The sequence below is a fragment of the Leptidea sinapis genome, chromosome 43 (genome assembly GCF_905404315.1).
Source record: "Leptidea sinapis chromosome 43, ilLepSina1.1, whole genome shotgun sequence".
In the NCBI taxonomy this organism is placed as follows: Eukaryota; Metazoa; Arthropoda; class Insecta; order Lepidoptera; family Pieridae; genus Leptidea; species Leptidea sinapis.
In genome coordinates, this window is record NC_066307.1 from 1,637,948 (window position 1) to 1,660,096 (window position 22,149).

Genomic DNA, 22,149 nt, shown 5'->3' on the forward strand with positions numbered 1-22,149 from the left:
AGTGATGTGAAATGTCAATTTACTCTCGAAAAAAATAGGTAATCAAATCTATTAGTTTTTGTTTAGAACTGAATACTGATATTTATTTACTAGGTACGACTTTTATGCTTACGCCTGTCAAGTGCCAAGTGTCTGATAAAGTTATGTGGTAAATGGTAATAGTGAACGTAGTGTTTAAATTCTCTTTGGGTAATAGTGTTCTGTGGTTAAACAACTGCGAGACTGGTTGACCGTCCGATATTTATTATTTATATTTTGTATTTTACTGCAAATATTTTAATTTATCGTAAATTCTGGTATCTAGTACCTACCTATTATAATTTTATTTTATTCTGATAAACTTTTAATTCAATTCCAACGTTAAGGCCGATTGAGTGACTTTATTGCCCATTTTGAAATATTTTATTATTCACTGAAACCTAATATTTTAAAAATGTTTCACGGTCCCGATAAACCTTTGCATAAATCCTACAGTAAGTATTTCTGTAATTTACGATTAATTTTTTTTACCGAAAGCTACTGCTGCTATCGGTCAAGTTATATTTTATAGTATAATGTTAAGTTGATATCTGACAATTTAAATTGGTATGTGAAATTTCGATTGAGGTTGTCTCAACAACGGGGTAATAATTTGCAACAATTCGTAGTACAAGTTGGAAATTTTGAATGCTACCAGATAGTAAAGTATTCTAAATATCTATTTAAAGCAAACTTTCCTTTATTTTTAAAAAGATAGAATGTACTCAGTCAAAATACCATAGCCACATTATAATATATTGAACTGGAAAAAATACAAAAAAAATGAGGCGTTATGGAATTGATGTGAAATGAGGAATTAAGCATCATATAATTGAGTAAATTTTTAAAAGAATCATAATATTATCTCTCTAATATACATGGCTAATAAAATTTTAGTTAAAGCAATTAATACAAAATTTAATAGACATTATTTTAAAATAAAACAACTTTAGATAATAAAAAATAAAAAAATATTTTAAAATTAAGAGAAAAAATAATTAGACTACAACAATATAGTAAAAGTATTAAAAGGCATTGCAGAATATCATATTAAGTAGCCCTAACAGTCAAGAAGAGTTATTAAATACTCCAAATGTTTTGAGTTTTCTTTAGTGTTAATTCCGCCAATATTTGTCTTTAAGCAATTTGCCAAACACTGCATGAGACTGACTCGTACCAGTGTTTGGTGAGTCAACATATCCTGAGGGTGCTTCATGTAGAGGTGTAACATGTGTTGAATTGTTCAAAGACAAATATTGGTGGAATTAACACTAAAGAAAACTCAAAACATTATGAAAATTATGGATTTCCACAAAGTAACACCTACTTCAATAATTTTTTTTAGTAAATACTTTCAAACAGGCCAATTAAATCCAATTTAGCTTTTGTGTTGGGGAAGTGATTAAGTATGCTATGAAAAAATGGCTAGATCAAAGGAGCTAAGTGGTTTTTTTTGTCCCATTGAATTTTGAAATAAAATTTTGTTACAATATATTATCATACAATTATATTTATTATCTTATAGCCTGAAGGTGGTCAGTCCATTCCTAATCTGTGGTATCATTAAGAAAGTTACTTTTGTAATAGAAGCCTTTACCTGACATATGTGTTTTAACAATTCTTTTGAATTTTGTAACACATTTGTTGTGTACATTTCTTAACAAAGGCCTTACTAACTCAACTTGAATATTAGGCATGACAAGTTTATTTATGTTCCTGGTGTTAACATTATAATTATCACAATATCAAGAAATTTTGCTTATAATATGCTTATGCACCTTACCTGGCCCATGTGGCAAAGGAGAAAGACGATCTTCTGTGCACTCTTTTTGCCTCCAACTCGACTCTTGACAACAATGGAGAAACACAGCGGACCATCCCTGTGTGTCAGAGCTCTATGCGGGACGTACAGTTCAGACAGAAAACTGTTCGGCAAGCTCTGTTTTTGTTGAATGTAAGGAAGTCTACCTAGTCACCCTACCCGCTGTAGGGTTGCATTTCTCCAATTGTGCTTAGAACATGTGCCCCTGAGTTAACAATGGTGCTAACATGTTTATTCCAGCACTCATACTCAAAAGATGTGGTCAAAGATTCATGGAATTCAGCCCCTGTCCACCGATCTAAAAAAGGAGACAGTTCGTATCCGGCAAACTATAGGCCTATAGCTATTACCTCCTTGCTCTCCAAAATCATGGAGAGCATAAGGAACCGCCAGCTCTTGGTATACCTAGAGGATCACCAGTTGATCAACGACCAATAGTACGGCATTCGCCATGGTCGTTCGGCAAGCGATCTTCTAGTATACCTAACACAGTTCAAAGTTCAGTACAAAGTGCAGGTCCAGCCATATTTGGAGTATTGCTGTTATATCTGGTCTGGTGCACCTAAGTATCAGCTCAATCCATTTGCACGTGTGCAATACAGAGCAGCTCGAATTGTCAGGGAGCCAGTACACAGCAACTTACTAGAATGAGCTTCCTTGTGCGGTGTTACCACGACAATAGGACATGGGTACCATCAAAAAAAGCGCGTAGGTACACCTTCCTTAAAGACCGGCAACGCACCTGTGATTCTTCCGGTGTTGCAAGAGAATGTAGGCGGCGATGATCACTTAACACCAGGTGACCCGTACGCTCAACATTTCCATAAAAAAAAATTTAAACCAAAAAACAACTTTTGTTCTTTATTTTTTAATTTTTAGTGAATTTGAAGTACACTAACTTAAAATTAGTCTAAATATGTGTAGATATACATATATATATACATTTTCAATGCAGCAATGAACGTAAGCGCTTTGCAATTTGATTACAGACAGTTAGAAATTCTCCCACAGATGTGCGATCTGTAAGTCGTTAAGGAGTCCCATTGGTCCCATTAATCATATTGGACTACGACAATTACTTGACCATAACTATGTTATGGTAGATGAATTTAATATACTAATAGCATAAAAAGATTCGGCCGAGTATCGTTATTTTGCTTCTAAGAATTGAAATGTTCCGTTACTTTGTCATGGATTCCGTAATCAGAACTTAACCAAACTCTCACCAAACTACCTTTGAAGTATCCGTTCCAATAAAAAAAGAGTCATCGAAATCGGTTGGCTCGATATAGTTATTCGTAAATTTATCATCCACATACGTTTATCAAATTTAAGACTTATGGTTTTCTCATGGATGCCATTGTCAGATCTGGACCATTACAATGGGACCACACGGAAAGCACCAGCTTTCAAATAAAAAAAGAATCATCAAAATAGGTTAACCCAGTCGAAAGTTTTGAGGTAACAAACATAAAAAAAACATACCGACGAATTGAGAACCTCCTCCTTTTTTAAAGTGGATTAAAAATAGCATACATAACATTATCACAAATCGCGGCAAGGTGTACAATAGCGTCGGTAGTGCAATATATACTTTGAACCGTTGACTCTCACTCGGTACCTACAGGTCGATCCTCGCTTGTCACGTATTATTTTATTTGTCGAATTAAATGATATGCAGTACGTTTATTTGACGAAAGAGTGGGCTGCAGTGTTCGCACACCGTATCTACGTGAGGCATCCTCTTCCGTTTAGGCCGACCCCACGCGGTCTTGCGGGTTGAGTTCCGAGTTCGGGGTTCCGCGGAGACACTTGCGTACACTGAGAGCGGTCCCGTCTAGTTTTTTGGAGTTTAGTTTTAGTAGGTAATCTTTGCCACTGGTTAGGTGACGCGACACGCTCTTTTAAAAATGAAAGCGTCACTCTTTCTCGATACTAGTAGTGTTTATCTTCGGAAGATGGAATTATATTACTATGGAGTCTGGCCCATTCAAATAAAGAGAGAACGTACTGGGTGCATCCCATTTTTTGCCATTTTTTGGAGATTTTTATAGTCCTCGTCACTCAATTTATAAATGTTCAATGTCGTTACTCGTTGCACATCTTGCTTCAACTTGATATCGACAAGAATAGAACTTCGACAACAGAACGTGCGTTTACTTTGAACGTCGCGGTCGCTGTGTGTACTGTGCGATTCTATAGGCCGACGTAGCTTACGGTGAAGTCGGAACTCTGACCGCTAGTGGGCCGACCCCTCAAAATAATGAAAAAAGAGGAACCCTTTGCTTGCAGGAAGGGTTCTTGCAAAAAAACATTTATCTACTTAACTTACTTACCAAAAAAATACTTAAATAATAAATACTAGTATTGTAATAGCAATGTTTCTGCAATACCTATAGGTTTTTGCTCGAAATAAAAGGCTTATGATATATACAGGGTGTCCCAAAGTTATGGTGAAAGTCATGAAGGGAAAGTACCTTAAATATCGAAGATACATGTTAAAAGTAAGTAATTCTGCATTCAAAGATTTTCTAAATATTACTTGCCTCGTCTGGGAATCGAACCGACTTAAATGTAAAAAAATACACGCCCCTACTTTTATGATGCCAATCGAAAGATTGGCCAATAACTAATAACTCTTCTTAAGTAACATAGTATTTTAAAAGAAAGTAGTCAATTAAGCGGATATTTCGGTTTTCGGATAAATAATATAATAATAATAACTAAAATAAAAAAACAGGAAATTTTTTATAACTCTCAGAGTGTGACGAACATATAAGTTGGTAGTTATATTGGGTATTATAATCTTCTTGATTTGAAGCAGTCATATAACTGTATACTACGATGTTCATCGTATCGATAACAAAATTGTGACTTCACAACACTATGAAACTAATATTTAGCATTTCTTAAATACGGCTATAATATGATTTATTTATTTAAATACGGAAAGCATAAACATAAATGTTTATTCAAAATCCAATATTTTATAACACATAAATCAAAAAAGCTCAAAACACTAAGCTGTGAAATGACAAATTCCATAAACCGCTACGGCTTTTATAGCCATAAGTAACGCAAGCCATGTAATTTTTGATTAAATACGTTTTCGGAAACGAACAATATAAACAAAAATACACTTTTTTTCGCATTAAAACAGTCTTCAAATCACACACGTAATGTTCACCAGCGTGGTGATCAAAAGGAAATACAATGGCTTCAATTTATTGTGATGATATACTACGTGAGATATGTCTGTCTCTTTTTAGTGCATTGTGTTTAGCGTAGGTTAGAAAAGTCAAGCCAGTGCTGTACAGCTCAACTTATTGTTACTCTTCTAGACTTGAAAATTGCTCTGAGACACTTGTTTATATTGAGACGCACTTGTTGACTACGCACTTTGGAATATCGATAAAAAATTCTAAGCCAGTCGAATAATTCGTGCACTAAAAGACCGCGCAGGTATCTTTACCAGTCGGAGGCTCCTTTGCACAGGATTCCGGCTAGATTATGGGTACCACAACGGTAATGTGTAAGCATTACTGTGTTTCGGTCTGAATGGCGCCATATCTAGTGAAATTACTGGGCAAATGAGACTTAACATCATATGTCTGAAGGTGACGAGCGCAGTTGTAGTGCTGCTCCGAATTTTTGGGGTTTTTCAAGAATCCTGAGCGGCACTGCATTGTAATGGGCAGGGCGCATCAATTACCATCAGCTGACCGTCCTGCTCGTCTCGACCCTTATTTTCATAAAAAAAATCTTTAAATTGTGATATTACAGTTGCGATGCAACGTCCCCAATCATCGTCGTCGAGGGTAGATGACGAGCTCATGCAGAAGAGTTACAGTGCGCTGCATAATACGACCGACCCTCTTGAGAGGCTGCGGTTGATGTGCTTGACTCGAGGATCTGATGGGATTTTGGCGTTAGCCAGGTTTGTTGATATTGTGTAACCTTAGTTGTGCGATACACTATAATATGAATCTTTTTTGGCAAAATGTTTTCATTTGAACGTGTTTTCGTTAGAACGAAGATATGGTCTCCCTTGTGTTCAGCGATACGGAAGATGTATCATCTGCTTATGGCAGTGGCACTATGATCTGAGTAAACAAATACCTCTGTAGAGTATCGCGCTACGAACGGCCCTGAGTCTTAGGCCCGGTTTCCGCCAAAGCGGAGAGGAGATGTGAGCTCTGCATAGCGGAGATGTGAGCAGAACTCGAAATTAGTCAACTGATGTCTACGAAAGGATGACGCCATGTCGTTACTAAAGTTACATTTTAATTTGTTTGAGGAAGAGGAATTAGAGGTTGAAGTAACACAATTAATTCTTCAATATTTAAACTATCGACGGAAACATAGATTCTGGAGAAGAAACCATATAAAGTGTCACAATCATGACGAATATGCTACATAATTTCAAGACTTTGACGATGAAAATTTTACTGAAAATTTGCGCGGTTTATCTCCTCTCGTCTCCTCTCCTATCCGCTTTAGTGGAAACCGAGCCTTAGACTGAGATCTATAGAGTGAAATTCCTACGTGTTCCTATCGCGAAGCCGAGAGTGCGGTGCGAAAACAATCAATAGTCGATGCCTATTGAAGGGACCTACGTAACTAGACGCACGAAGGGTGTGGCGCGCTGCGACGCGAATCGAAGCGAACGCGATCACTTTGCTTGATATTTCGTGAGAACAACTATGTATGTAGTTACAAACCTATCTTGGATGACACCGACTCCAAAAATTACAATAATCGTAACTAGAATTAGATTAATTAATTAGATTGTATAAAAATACGCGATTATTTTTAAGGCGCGTTATTGAGTTATTCGTAAATTATATCATCCACTTTGCTATCCGTATGTATAGCAAATTTAAGACTTTTAGGGTTTTCTCATTTTATATATTAGAAAACACCGCGACACGAACATTTTATATATTAGATAGTTACCTACTCTTTCATAAAACATTTACCTACCTATTACGTTAGTTTATACATTTACATAATAGCAATAAAAAGTTTGTCTGTACTTATGTCGCAAGAAGTTATACTTCTTTGGCGTAACAAAACAAAAATCCTAACAACAAAATTGTTCCTCATGCTGTTTTACGTTTGTAGAAAGAACAATACTGTAATGAAGAAGGTATTAAATACAACCTACAAGAATATTATTATACCGCATAATTTAGTAAAATAAAGTTTATTTAAATATCATTAAATAATTGTTATACAAGCACAATTTTACTTGGCTTCATAAAAGTACCTAATAATAACGATGCTAAGATGATATGCTAAGTAGCACAACATCATCAAAGTATGCTAAAATGGTTTAGCAATAAAATTAAACCCATATTGGCGCTACAATGAAAAAAAAATGTTTATAACAGGTTTCACATACACAGACGAATGCGGAGAAAAAACAAAATATTGAGAGAAAGAGAAAAAGTATGTGTGTCAAAGTGAAGGAAGACATTTCATTTGATGTTGTACGTAGGCATGGCCATTGCTTGCTATTGTATAAAATTAAAAAATTGTATAAAAAAAATTTGTGGCTATGACATGACCTGCGAATGAGAGGTTCCAAATTGTTACGCATAGATATAGATGAACCAGAGTCGATCATTTTTCAAACCAAAAAAAGTATAATAGGCTGAAGCCAAATAGAATGTAAAGTAGTGTAAATTTTAATAAATAGCTCAAAATTGTGTCTACACGTAGAAAATAAATTTATGAATTCGAGTTTTTTTACGTTTCTTTGCATTTTCTGAGAACATTTACCATTGTAATGAATATTTTTACACCATTAAAACGTAGAGGTTTCAACGAACAAAAAGCCCACCTATTTTTTTTTGAAATGCTGATATTTTAACGTGAGAATTTACGATTGAAAATTAAATCAAATCAAAATCACTTTATTCATGTAGGTCACGGAAATGACACTTAGGAATGACACAAAAAAAATTTCTTATTGAATCTACCACTACTTCGTAAAGGCAAAATGCCTTAATGGGAGCATTTTATAAGCTATTATATAAAAACAATATAATAACTGTTAAGAATCTGAATCAGAGCTTCCCGTAACGGGATCATCCTGCCACCACAAGTAGCGCCCGTTCTTTTTCGATACTAAGTCAAAATAGGGGGAAAATTTATATTTCAAATAAAAAAAAATCATTGTATCTGGGATACAAAAAGCAAACTTTTCACCAAATTTCGTGGAAATAATTATTTAAATTTTCCTTTCAATTTTGTTATATTCTCTTCCATTTCCATTGGGTTTCCTCCTACAATTTTTTTTTCACTTTTTATCATTTTCAAAGGGTGGCACTGGTCTATATTGTTTTAATTAAGGCATAATTTTCGTATTCGTATTCGGAATGTGAGTTCCAACCAGAACAGTCCACAATGAATCTGATACTGAGTTCCCTCAATTCCTCATGAATTCAATCGTCTGATTTTTTTAAATCGTTAAATCTAGAAAAAGCTCTCCAACTCTCGACTCCTGAAAATACATACGAATTATTATCCTCATCCACCCTGCCCATTACAATGTTGAGACCCTCAGGATTCTTGAAAAACCCATAAACTCTGAGCGGCACTACAATTATTGCGCTCGTCACCTTGAGATATAAGCTGATGTTAAGTCTCATTTGCACTCATTCTTCACGGCAGAAAGAGGCATCCTGTAGGAGAAAAGTAGTGTCCTTTAAATACCGCCGGGTTAATGCACCATGAATAAGTATAGTCGTTCGTTCTACTTTATTGAACAAGACTGTAATTACGTGGGCTGGTACTGTTGTCGTGGAAATGTTTATTCGAAGTTGTCATAACATTGATCTTTACTGCGTATATATAAGGTGCAATTTAAAAGGTTTCTGTATACTTACTTGATTTGGTCATGTATGTGGGATTGGTTCTAGATAACGTAGACATTACTATGCTGTGAGAGTCCAATTGGACAAAGTTATTTTATCCGTACCGTACGGCATATTGTTTATTTTTGAAAAAATGCACTGACAAAGTACTTTTTCTACTATTCTACTTCTATCAGTAGTTTAAGTACGAGTACATACTATATTGAGTCTCTGAAATAGTCCTAGACCTTAATATAATGTCGCCACAAAAGCACAGTTGTTTTAGTGCTACAGACAACTAAATCTGGGTTAGGTGTGGTAGGTTCATAGAAATATATTAGCTAATACGTAGTAGGTACATAATATTTTCATGTTTAAATCATTAAACATTTTAACGTCAAAAAAAAAAATACTTAATATAAATGGCCAAGATGTTGTTAGGTATATTTTGTAATTCTCTAGCGTTGGCTGTATGGGTATACATTTGCCAATTCTTGATGGAAAAATGAAACCACTCAGCAGATTTATGTATGTATACAACACATTTACCGCTCATTTAAGCGGCAACTCGAAAACTTGTGATTGATTCTTTTATTTAAAATTAAACCTAGTCGGGGAAAACTATTATCATATCTCGCGCAAAAACAGGTCAGCATACGGTCTAAAGAGACAACATCTTATGTCTCAAGGTGACGAGCGCAATTGCGATGCCGCTTAGAATTTGGATATTTCAAGAATCGTGAGCGGGCGGCACTGCTACGACCGTTCTTGTAATAAAATTCAATGGGTATACAAAAACAAACAATTTCTTCTTTAAATATAAGTAAATCGTTAAGTTTATGTCTTGTTCACATTTAGAGTATTCCGGAGATTGGACCGTGATGGCAGTAACAAACTCAACAAGGAACAGTTTGTCAAAGGCATTAAAGATTCAGGCACGGATTTGAGCACAGAGGTACGTAATAACCGTGTTAACTGTAGACATAATTATTTTTTATTTTTTTAGTTATGAGTCGTTACAGCAGCTAACAAAATGTAGAGAGTATATAAAAAATAAAAACAGAATAGATACGCCAATTAATATTCTTTATTTTATTAATAGTTCAATAGAATTTCAAACGATTGTTAATGACATGCATATTATGTTAGATAGTACTTGAATTATATATTAATAACTTTTTTATTTAATTTAATTATTGACTTAAAACTTTGGACTAATTTTATTTGATTATTTGGCGCTATGGACATTATTTGATTTTATATCTATATAAAATCAAGTTATAAGTTGACATTTTTTGTATTATTTTTTAATTGTTTATTTTATCGTTAATTTAAAATCTAATTTTATTATATTAATTGTATTTTTGGGACTAGCTTGTAAACGCTTTCGGTAAAACTGTAAGTTTACAGGTTTATATAATAAATAAATAAATAGTATGTGACAATTTTTGTAGTTTTAAGACAAAAACGAGAAATACTACATTAAAAATAATGAAAAATTTACAAGAAAACATTATATGGAAGGAAAAGAGGAAATCGTAGCCATATTAAGTAACTGAAATCGTGAGTAGGTTGTGTAGTGTGAGTGAATGTGAGTGTTTGGATATATTACGGTGTGTGGTTATAGATATCGTGTGTCTATGACGATTAATAAATTATTTTTTATTTGTTTTTTACTGTGTATGTATTGAAATCTGTAATTTGTTTGTTACTATTGTATGCATATAGTTACTAAAATTAAAAAAAAGTATTTATTTTGGTTGAGTAACCTGAGTTGGTAACATATTTACAGCCGTTTTCAATAACGTATCTCTAGTTACGGATACATTGCTGTCACCGCTTAATGACAAGATCTTATCTATCCATAGTTTTGTCCAATATAGTTATAGTTCAATGCTTTATGTCGATAGGTTATTGAAATGTAAGTAAGCGTAAATATACATTTGTCTACCTCTAGTAAGTTAAACTAAGGATAGTTAGGTTATTGATACTTACCTAATGAGGTAAGTATCAGAATTATTATTTTGCATGTTGGTGCTTGGCAGTAGTGTATCATCAATAAAGTGCGGTTAGATATACTTACATAATTTGTTTTTCAGTTGTATTAACTTTTTCAAATACCTCTTTGAATTTTGATTACTTTTACATTTTGAAAATAACATTGATATTTTTTGAATGAGCAAAACAAATTTGAAAATGAAGAAGAATAAAGACTTTTGCGATTCCTATTTTAATTTGTTATCTGTTCTCAGGATGGTCATATTTACATGTCCACTCTCTTGCTTCTTCTCTTGCCACTTCTCTTATCGTCGAATTTTAAGACACCTTGCATAAAAATTTAGTTTGTTGAAAATTTCTCCCAAAATTGTGAAATTTTACACAAACTTTGTACCTATTCATATACTCGTAGGTAATTTTATCATTAATTTATTTTAATTTATGTTTATTTTTTGTTACATGTTGGAATTAAAATTAATAGTTTTGTATTCTAATTATTGCTTTCATTACGTCAATCTATAGTCTATTCTCTATAATATTGCTTCAGTGGTGTGTTTTTATAAAATTTAAATTAAGTTATGTTAATTTTTTTTACAATGAAAATAAATAATATTTAGTTGCAAATCGAAGTGTGGGAAGAAGATAAAGCACGATTATGTGAGAACAGAACAAAGATATAAAAGTAATCGCACAAAAGCTTCTCACTAAAAAAAAGATTCTCACTAATTTCTGCTTTATTTTTACAGGATACGGAAGCTCTGTTCAACAGTTTTGATGCAGATAATACCGGTTGTATAAGCCTTGACAAATTTTTGGATCGTCTTCGTGTAAGTAGCTTACAATCATTTATATCGTTTCGGTTTACTTCGTTTCGTATCGCTGGTTCCGCATCGAAACCAAGAATGATCAGCGTTCATCTATGTTTTTATTAGGGGTTAAAGTATGAAATTGCCGATTTGTACTGAAAAATTGAAATTCGTTTTTTTTTTAATTTAAAATATTTATTTAATCAAAATCATTACCATTATTATCTATACATTGCTGCTATCTTCAAGGAAGGTCATTTATGCCTTTGCGATAGAACTGTGGTGATCTAGATTCGACAAACTGTGTGAAATCACTTTGTACTGCCTCCTGATAAATCCAAATTCAAATATTTTTATTCAAAATAGGATTTAAAATCACTTATTGAACGTCAAAATCTACCCATTCTAATAAGACTGCCTCAGACCTGAGAAGAATGGGCGCAAGAATCTCAGCGGGCTTTTTTTTTATATAAAATATGGATTACAATGTGATATCGTACAATAAACATTTATAATTAAAGAGCCTGAGGGTGTTCGCTTCATTCCCGGTCCGTGGTGTCATTAAGAAAATCGTTTGTGCTATAATAACCTTTCCCACACAAACGTTTTTTAACAATTCTTTTAAATTTCGTAACACATTTGTTTTGTACATTTTCTGGGATCATATTGTAGAAGCATATACATCGCCCAACAAAAGACTTACTAACTCGACCCAACCGAGTAGTAGGCATAACAAGTTTATGTTTGTTCCTCGATACGAAAATTTTATATCACGTAGAAAATTGTCCAAATCACGAACAAAAAGGTAGTACGTTGGAGCAAGGTCTGGCGAATACGGAGAGTGAAGAATGGTTTCTAATTGCAGTTCCTGTCTGAGTCTTGCTGGTAGGACCATTCTTTTTTTGAACATGGTGTTGTTAAGGGTCTTCACTACCTTGTCAAGAATGGTATCTTGATACACTTGTGCCGATATTTTGATACCTTTTTTACAAAAGATAGGCTCAGTCACTCTTTCATAGCTAATACTCCACCAAACCATCTCTGAAGTCGGAAGTGCCCACGTTGCACTCTGTCGACTAATTGGGAAGTTTCCTTAGAGCTTCGAGCATAAATACGGTCATTTTGTGTGTTAAAATGTGGCTCAATTGTAAAAAAAATCTCATCTGTAAAAAAAAAATTCTCGGGCCCCCTTTGCATACCGCTTAAGTAGTTGTTTCTATTGTACCACCCTATTCTTTTTAAATTATCAGTTAAGAAATGACCAGTACTTCTCTTATAAGCTGAAAGTCTTAAGTCATCTTCATCTCCCGAGATAAAATATTTTTTACTTTTTTTTTACTTTCGGACCGTATTTCTTCAAATTCTTTGCCTTGCTGCTTTGATTATCTTTTTCGTTCGAACACTACGTGGACGGCCAGATGTTTTTCTGTCACAAACAGAGGAGGTGTCACTGTACCTATTAATAGGCCGGTACACAAACATTTTACTAATACCAAGTGTATGGAGAGTTTTAAAAATTGCATTCGGCTCTATAACTACTTTGTGTAATGTAATGACAGCTACTCGGTTCTCTTTGTCACCCTACTCCATTCCAGATTCCAAATTCTAATAATATTTTGTTTATTTTTAATTGTAACAGTATTTATGACCAAACTAAGTATATTATGCAAATTTTATACGAGGTTTGAATGGAAAATTTTGGTCCATTTGCTGATCTGACAGTTATAATATCACACTTGTTTCGCCATCTTGGGGTTTATGTTTGTACCACAACTGTAATCTAATCACATATTTTAGCCTCCGATGCCAGAATCCCGGCGTGACATCGTCGCGCAAGTGTTCAAGAATATGGACAAATCCGGACACGGAGTTATAACCATTGATGATATTCGCAAAGTCTACTCAGTCAACTGTAGCCCCAGGTATTTAAAAGTAAATATGTCTATTTATACTGACTGCTAACTGTCACAGTGCCGTATACGTTACGCCGATACCCGACTCCGAAAAATGAAATGAACTCCGCCGTTATTGGATGCTGTTTTGTACATTATTTATCCCGGCACGGATCTTTTGCGGTGTAATTCTCAGACTGATCGGCGGGGCGTGAAGAGCGACATGCGCATTGCGCAGATGTGTTATATGTATAAATGAGAGGTAAAAGATTAGAATGGAAATAGTTATGGTTCGTATGGTATAGTATATGAAATAGTTCGTAATAGAACGCGTGTCTCTCATCATACTTCAAGTTTATACGCGAGTTTGCTGTTGAATGTTATACCAACACAAAACTGCGATTGTCGTACACTCACATACGCTCAAAAATGTCACGGTAACATAAGACAAATATAAGCGGAATTTACACTCAAGAAAACTGAAAAAAACTGGATAAAAGATATATGCTTAAGAGCCACGCAATTCGGCGGGTGTTTGGTTATTATTGGCTCCGCCACGTGATTTTATATTCCCAAAAAGCATCTCGAGGTGGTCCTGGCTAATTTTATACATCGGGATAAGTGGTTATATATTTCTTAGTGCTTCAGCGCAACCAATGAAGCCGATAAAGGCAGCTTTTCGAGTGCTTTGTATTAAAAGTCTGCCTTTTAATCCTGGCATTTTAATCGGAATAAATAATCAACTGCCTTGTTTAGGAATCCTAAAAGCTCCTTTGAGTGCTTTCTTAAATCCATACCGAGACGAGCTTCGGGAATTGAACATAATATTGTTAGTTATTATTCAAAATAATCTCGATGTTGCTGCACTGCTTTTAAATGCGGGTAGTTTTGGTTCATCGCGACAGTTGTGTTGCGAGATTTACTTTCATCTTTTGATTTTTAAACTGCATAATTACGGTATCGTAGTTTGTTTCCTAAATTATTTTTTTTTGTTTCTTGAACCTAATTTGGTTCCTCTAAAAACTTCCACTCTGTCTTATTTCCATCTAGATATATAAATGTTCTATAGCAATGAAAAGCGTTCCACAATAACTTGATCATGTAAGATGGTCCAACATTACCAAAATCAGATCTTTTGTAACAGAATTATTAAAAATAATTTTCGATCTTCTATAGAACAGCACAGACATTTTATCTTTGCTATATTTGCTGCGTATCCATCGAAAGTCAATGATATAACTATTATGCCAGGTTCTTCAATTAGTGCCAACATTGTAAGATTAAGTCAGCACTTTGTAATTTTTTTTATGAAAATAAAGGACGAGACGAGCAGGACGTTCAACTGATAGTAATTGATACACCATGCCCATTACAGTGCAGTGCCGCTCACCATTCTTGACAATACCCAAAAATTCTGAGCGGCACTACAATTGCGCTCGTCACCTTGAGACAGTAATTTCACTATCTACGGCGCACTTCAGACCGAAATACAATAATGTTCACACATTACTGCTTCGCGGCAGAAATAGACTAGCCGGCGTCCTGTGCAAAGGAGCCTCCCACTGGTAATGCTGTGATACCATCCACAAAAAGTAAGCAACGGGGACTTTAAAGTTACTGTTTATCTAAATAAGCTACCAATATAATATATATATAATATAATATTGACACACTTTTTACACAAATTATTTTGCCCCAAATTAGGCATATATAGCCTGTGTTATGGGTTGCAAGACAACGATATATTTAATACAATATACTTACTTAAACATACATAAATACATATAAACATACAGATAAACATACATAAATACATATAAACATCCATGACTCGGAAACAAACATCCATATTCATCATATAAATGATTGCACCTACGTCATAGGTATTAAATTGGTGGAGAGACTACTAATCTTACTATAAACAAAGTACGAATGTTATAGGCATAAGAGTGGTGGAGAGACTACTTATTTTATTATAAACGAGTTACAAATTTTATAGGTATAAGAGTGGTGAAGACACTGAAGATTATACTATGAATAAGTTCCTGGCCAACTTCGAGGGCGACGACTCCGTTGATGGAACAGTAAGTATATCATCTTATTAAGAGGGAAATTACACATTGAATAAATTTACTACTTTTGTGTGTTTTTAATGTATTTAGAAGCATTCTAAAGCTGATGTGCTTGCGGGTTGCCCAATGGTAAGTGATAACCTCTACTGTGTCTCTCCTGCAGCAAAAGTGGAATCACAAGACCACTGTTATATTTTTGTGGAAGTCGAGGACAGACGACTGTGTCATCTGATGGTAAGTGATCACCGCCCATACTCTCCTGTAACACCAGAAGAATCACAAGAGGGTTGTCGACCTTATAAAGCGTCGAAATAACTTACATATGAATTCGGAAACCGAAAACACATTGGTTCGTAGCGGACGAGGATTCTATCTTTGAGGGTAAACCTATATCACCACGCCCTTGAAAACATCAATTTTATCGATGGTACATAATTGATTCTTTGATATCGTCATTGTGCTTGTTTCGTTGCATGTTTTGGTTTCATCGTTTAGCCTCATTAAATTTGGAAATATTCCGCAGTATTCATAGATTTCGTGAAAGACTCGCCATCAAGCAACGTCACGGTCTCAAATGTAATGTTTTTTAATGCTAACTATTTTTTTTTGTAGGTAACACTTGAGGAATTTATGAACTACTACAGCGCCATCAGTCTATCTATCGACACCGACTGCTACTTCGACTTAATGATGCGTCAGGCATACAAGTTGTAAATTATATAAATTTCCTATTACTATTCTAATTGACTACTTTGCATCTCTAATATATTATTATGCACATATTGTCACGCTTGACTTTCATTGATAACTAACATATTGTGATGCAATGTGCACAAACATTAAAATATTTTATTTTATAATCGTTTTCTTTAAATTTGAATGTTTCTAATTGACGTGCTCCTTGTTGAGGAATTTTCATGGTTGATAGTTGAACGTTTTATTCTTTAGGTAGATACTGGGATACATATTATAATTATATAATCTGATATGTATTCATACCTATTGTATTTTATTAAGTTGAAGGTTTTTAACTGACTATGATTGTGATTATTTTATAGCAACTGTACAATATTGTATATTTTTATTGAAAAGAGCGCAAAAAAAAAGAATGCTGGGAGAGTTTCTTGCGCCGCTTCTTCTCTCTCAGAGCGCCATTTGTTTCCGAAGCGGTAGTAGTATCTAGTAGTATAAGAAATGACATCAAAAAGAATTCTAAAGGAATCAATTTTGAGAAAATAAATGCCTTTTATGCCTTTTATGACCCATAAAGGGAAATAAACAAGGATTGATTGATAACTGACATTTGTCGCTATAACGGTGCTTCGAATCCGCCATAACCAATGGCATCGTTTCTTTCTAAATAAACTAAAATTTTATAATATAAGAAGGGGTAATCAGGTAAGAGGCTCAGGCTGGGAAGTGGTAGAGGCCTAAATCGCCCATGGGCATCTGCAACACGGATCAAGAGGTGTTTAAGTTGGGAGATTCGGGAAAACTATAGCCGGTAATTTTCTAATAATTCCACAAAGTAGCTGTGGAAGGTAAGATATTTCTCGCAAAATACACGGTTGTGCAATATAGGTCGGTGTGATAAATGCGGTACGGAACATGCAGAGAGAACCCACATCTCAACATAACGCCAAAGAATCAAACTAATCGGAGCTGACTTAATCGTCGATGATTCCACCCGCTCTTCGTTGTATGTGCTCAAACGGAAGAAGCTGATACCTTCGGACCAAAGGTGAGAATAGTAGGTACCTAATCCATCTGAGGTTGGTTTTGCGCCTAATATACGTAGGTGGTTGCTAGTAGGTAACTGTATTTCCGCTCACAAAGTGTTTATCCGCATTATATGCGAAAGTTAAGTATATTACTCTGTATTGATTTACTTGTGAAACATTTGGTTGAGTAAAGCGTATCTTTTCTGTCCGTGCAAAGAAAATCAAGCGAACTTGAGTGGTAGTGGCACGCCCGGAAAAATACCACTCTCCCACTTAAACTGGCGTGAAATAGTGTGGCAGTGTTTCGTACGTTGTGTGGGCTATCCTGAGGCCTAACCCCATAGACTACTCCAGGACGGTTCCAGGCTATGTAGTCCTGGAGAATCCATGCCTGGGCGTCTGCAATTAGGACTTGTACCTAATAGTAGATTCCCGGGCTGCCCATTCTGCAGGGGCTGGCTGACTCTGGGCAAACGGAGTAGGCTTCTCCACATTCGCTGTGGATTTTAGCAACATCAGGGGGCTTTGCTGAAATTTCAATGCCGTCTACTTCCATGGAGACACAGATATCCTCTGTGGCTGATACATCTTACCTCTCGTACGCGGAATATTATCTGGAACTCGCTTTTATACCACGGGATGGCGTGTGCGTTTACGGATCCTTGCTGGAGCAGATCTCCACTGCAGAGATCATGTTTCTTGGCGATGTTAAAGCCCACCACGCCGAATGGCTAGGCTTACGCACCACCGATCATGCAGGAAGATCTGTTCACGACTTCGCCTTAGCAAATGGTCTGACAGAACTGGTTATTGCGTTAACGGGAATCCCACATGTGGAAGATCATACACCTTCACTGTTTGACCTTCTCTTGACCTCACATCCGGACGGCTTGGACCTTGTTCCCGTTGACCCTCCTCTGGGGTCTCGGATCACTGCCGGATCCGGAGCACCGTGCCGATCAAGCGCTTATTCAAATATGACACGCGTTTATACCTAATGTTAAAAACTTGATCATTTTCGCCATTTTGTTTTCGAGCCTAATAATTAATCATAATAATGGAATGGGGTGTTAAAGAGTACAGAATTGCATTTATTGCCTTGCACAAAGAGATGGACCGTCGGCCATTTTCAAGACACTTCAAATGTTAGGTAGGTTTATTTAATTCAGAGAGATCTCCAAATATACTGGTAAATGTATAAGTAACAATATTCCTCTTAAACTATGTTAGTATTATTAGTCAAATAAACTTATTTATAAACCTAGAGCTAACTGTATTCAGTGTTTCTGGAAGGAACAGTCAGCTCTGTCAGCAATTCAAATTCAAATATTTTTATTCAAAATAGGATTTAAAATCACTTATTGAACGTCAAAATCTACCACCCATTCAAAACAGACTGCCTCAGACCTGAGAAGAATGGGCGCAAGAAACTCAGCGGGCTTTTTTTTAAATATAAAATATGGATTACAATGTAATATCGTACAATAAACATTTATAATTAAAGAGCCTGAGGGTGTTCGCTTTATTCCCAGTCCGTGGTGTCATTAAGAAAATCGTTTATGCTATAATAACCTTTCCCACACAAACGTTTTTAACAATTCTTTTAAAATTTGTAACACATTTGTTTTGTACATTTTCTGGAATCATATTGTAGAAGCATATACATCGCCCAACAAAAGACTTACTAATTCGACCCAACCGAGTAGTAGGCATAACAAGTTTATGTTGTGCTTATGAACATATAAAACATTATCAAAAATGTATTGAGAAGCAACAGTCAAAATGTTTATTTCTTTAAATTTTTCTCTTAATGATTCTTTAGGACCTAGGTTATAAATCGCGCGAATAGCCCTCTTCTGCAGCACAAAGATAGTATTAATATCGGCCGCACTGCCCCATAACAATATACCATAGGACATAATACTATGAAAATAACTAAAGTATACTAATCTCGCCGTATCTATATCAGTTAACCGTCTGATTTTCTTAACCGCATATGCTGCAGAACTAAGCCTATTCGCCAATCCTTCAATATGGGGGCCCCACTGCAATTTGGAATCAAGAGTAATGCCAAGAAATATAGCAGATTCCACTGGTTTTACCACCTCTCCATTTAATAAAATATTCGCATCTACATTTTTGACATTTGGCGCGGTGAATTTAATATATTTGGTTTTATGATTATTTAACAATAAGTTATTGGCGCTAAACCAGTACACGATGTCAGATAGAGCATTGTCTACTTCGTCATACAGAACTTGGCTTCGTTTCACTTTGAATATAAGTGAATAATCATCCTCTTTAGGATGCCGTTACTGCTTACACGTAGACGCTGCAACATGGAGACCGCTTTTTGCAGCATTATGGCATAGAGACGATACGCAGATGCATCAGCAAACATTCCAGAAGCACTACAACTTAAAAGTCTTATGTTCGTTAATATCGTACTTTCGATAGATATAACAAAAAGCACAACTCTGTCGAAGACAGAGATGAGAGAAGAACATCTCTAACGGTGATAAGCAAGTGACGCAAGACGAACACGTTGACAAATCAAAATTGGTCACGCACTATCGGGCTTTCTGGTCGTCGTCTAAACGTAAAAAAAATCAATTGACTACTTTACGTAATTCCATATCATTATTTCATACGGTGGTATTGTGGAGATATGCTGCGGACGTTCATAGTATTTTTATGCTACAAAAGAGGTCAAGAGCAGTTTATAATATGCGCCCAAGAAACTCGCTTTGGGAAAAATTCAAGTTGAAACATCCTAATTCCTAACCCTTTTCTCACAATACATAACTTATATTATATTACGTTATGTCCGTTTAATGTACTTTGGATAAAAATTACTGAATTCAAGAAAAAATCGAATTCATTCAATTCAAGGAGAAAGATTATACTGTACATGCGTCCGTGATGCTGTGTAATAGGTTAGCTAGGGTTAATGGTTCCTTCATAGGTCGTGGTATTCAATTTTACTATAAATAATACGAGACTAGGACTTACTGAGCACAAACATCTATCTTTGTATATAAAAAATCGTGACGTTGTTTGTCCGCAATGAACTCGTAAACAATAAACTACTGAACCGATTTTAAACACTGTGCGGTTTGATCCAACTTGAGAGATATGATAGTTTTTATTTTGATTCATAACCTTATTTTTTAATATCGTTATTTCTGTTTAAATAATTCTATGAGATAAATTCTTCACGCACGGTTTGTCAGTTCTACTGTGTCATTATGTCACATGTGTACAGAACAGGGAAAAATGAAATAATTATTTTAATCATTTGAACTTTACAAATATAACAAAAAATATATTTTTTTATGAAAGAGAGGACAAATGAGTGTACGGGTCATTTGATGTTAAGTGATCAACGCTTCCCACATTCTCTTGCAACACCAGAGGAATCACAAGAGCGTTCCCGGCCCTTTAGAAAAGTATACGCGCTCTTTTTGAAGTTATGACGTATCAAACTGGAAACATCGCACAAGGAAGCTTATTCCACAGCTTAGCCGTACGTGGAAGAAAGTTCATTGTAAACCGCACTGTGGAGGAACGCCACACATCCAGTTGGTGAGGATGATATCCTTATTTGTGGCGTTTCGTGCGAACCTGGAGTTCAGCGGCAGGAATCATGTCAAACAGCTCTTTGGAACACACTCCGTGATGAATGCGGTAGAAGACACGCAATGAAGCGATGTCTCTACGCAACGCGAAGTGATACAGCCGTTCATTGAGCACTGAGTCCCCGACAATTCGACGGTATCTTCGAAAACGAGGGCGCACACCTTCCTAGGCCGACAACTCTCCTGTGATTCCTCTGGTGTTGCAAGAGAATGTGGGCGGCGGTGAGCACTTAACACCAGGTGACCCATACGCTCGATTGTCCCCCTTATCCATAAAAAAGAGACAGAATCTCGTATTTCCTCCCCTTTGTTAAAAAAAAGAATATCATACCCAGTCACTGGCACAAGTCGAAACCAACGCTTTATTTTTTATATGAGCTTCACTTGAATGTTTGTATGAACGTTTGTAACTGACTCCCTTAGACGCGATATTGACCCACTTTAAACGGCCAGATTTCATTCAAACTTTGAAGATTTATCGAGGACCGCTGCCAATACACTAATTTGATAAGATTATTCCATTATTCAATTTGCAAAATAAGATTTCTGACAATTTATATAATTTTTAAATAAATAAATCACTAATAAGCGCCATCTAGTAATTTATTGTAAACTACAAAGGAACCGCTCGACATGTCAAGACAGTTCCGCAAAAGTTTAATATCTAATTCGTTTAGAAGCGAATAGATGGAGTGAATTTGTATTTCACGCCATCTAGCAGCATATAAATAAATTCTTAAGGCAATTATGAAATGATATTATGGAACGTACGCGTATACAAATGATTCTGTAATTAAAAAGTAATGTTTTTATATATAAAAAGATGGCGCTGTTTAAGTAATCTGTTTCCAATATAAATTATTAATGCTTCACTGATCTCCGGCTAGCTGAATTAAGTGATCTTTCAATTTAACTAAAATATTTTATTCGCAAATATTAAACTCCCTCATTCAATCTAAAAAATTTAACTAAAAAAATGAAAAATAAATAATAGTTTAAAAAAAACTAAAAAACATGCTTTATATAAAATTCAACCAAATAATAGAAAATAAATTTTAATGTGATATTATTAAAATAAAAATTCTTCTACACCCCAGGCTTTTTTTATAATGAAATATATTTTTTATATTATTTTAAATTTAAATTTATTTTCTATTTTTAAGTTAAATTTTATATAAAGCGTGTTTTTTTAGACTTTTATTTATTTAATTTTAAAATATCTCTCTACTGGCTAAGCTAAAAGTTTTATACCTACCAAAAAACAAAAAAAAATTCTATGGTCCTAAACATGCGTAAGCGTCATATTAGTCTGTGATGCACAC

At 35.0% G+C, this 22,149-nt stretch overlaps 1 protein-coding gene across 1 annotated transcript; it reads left to right on the forward strand.

Moving 5' to 3' along the window:
- Positions 1–184: 184 nt before the first annotated feature.
- On the forward strand, positions 185–16,328 carry LOC126977072 (calcyphosin-like protein). Its single transcript, XM_050825766.1, has 7 exons — positions 185–473; positions 5,624–5,777; positions 9,559–9,655; positions 11,445–11,525; positions 13,302–13,426; positions 15,396–15,480; positions 16,081–16,328. Exons 1-7 carry the CDS (start codon positions 434–436, stop codon positions 16,180–16,182), a joined length of 684 nt encoding a protein of 227 aa, XP_050681723.1. The 5' UTR covers positions 185–433; the 3' UTR covers positions 16,183–16,328.
- Positions 16,329–22,149: the final 5,821 nt, after the last annotated feature.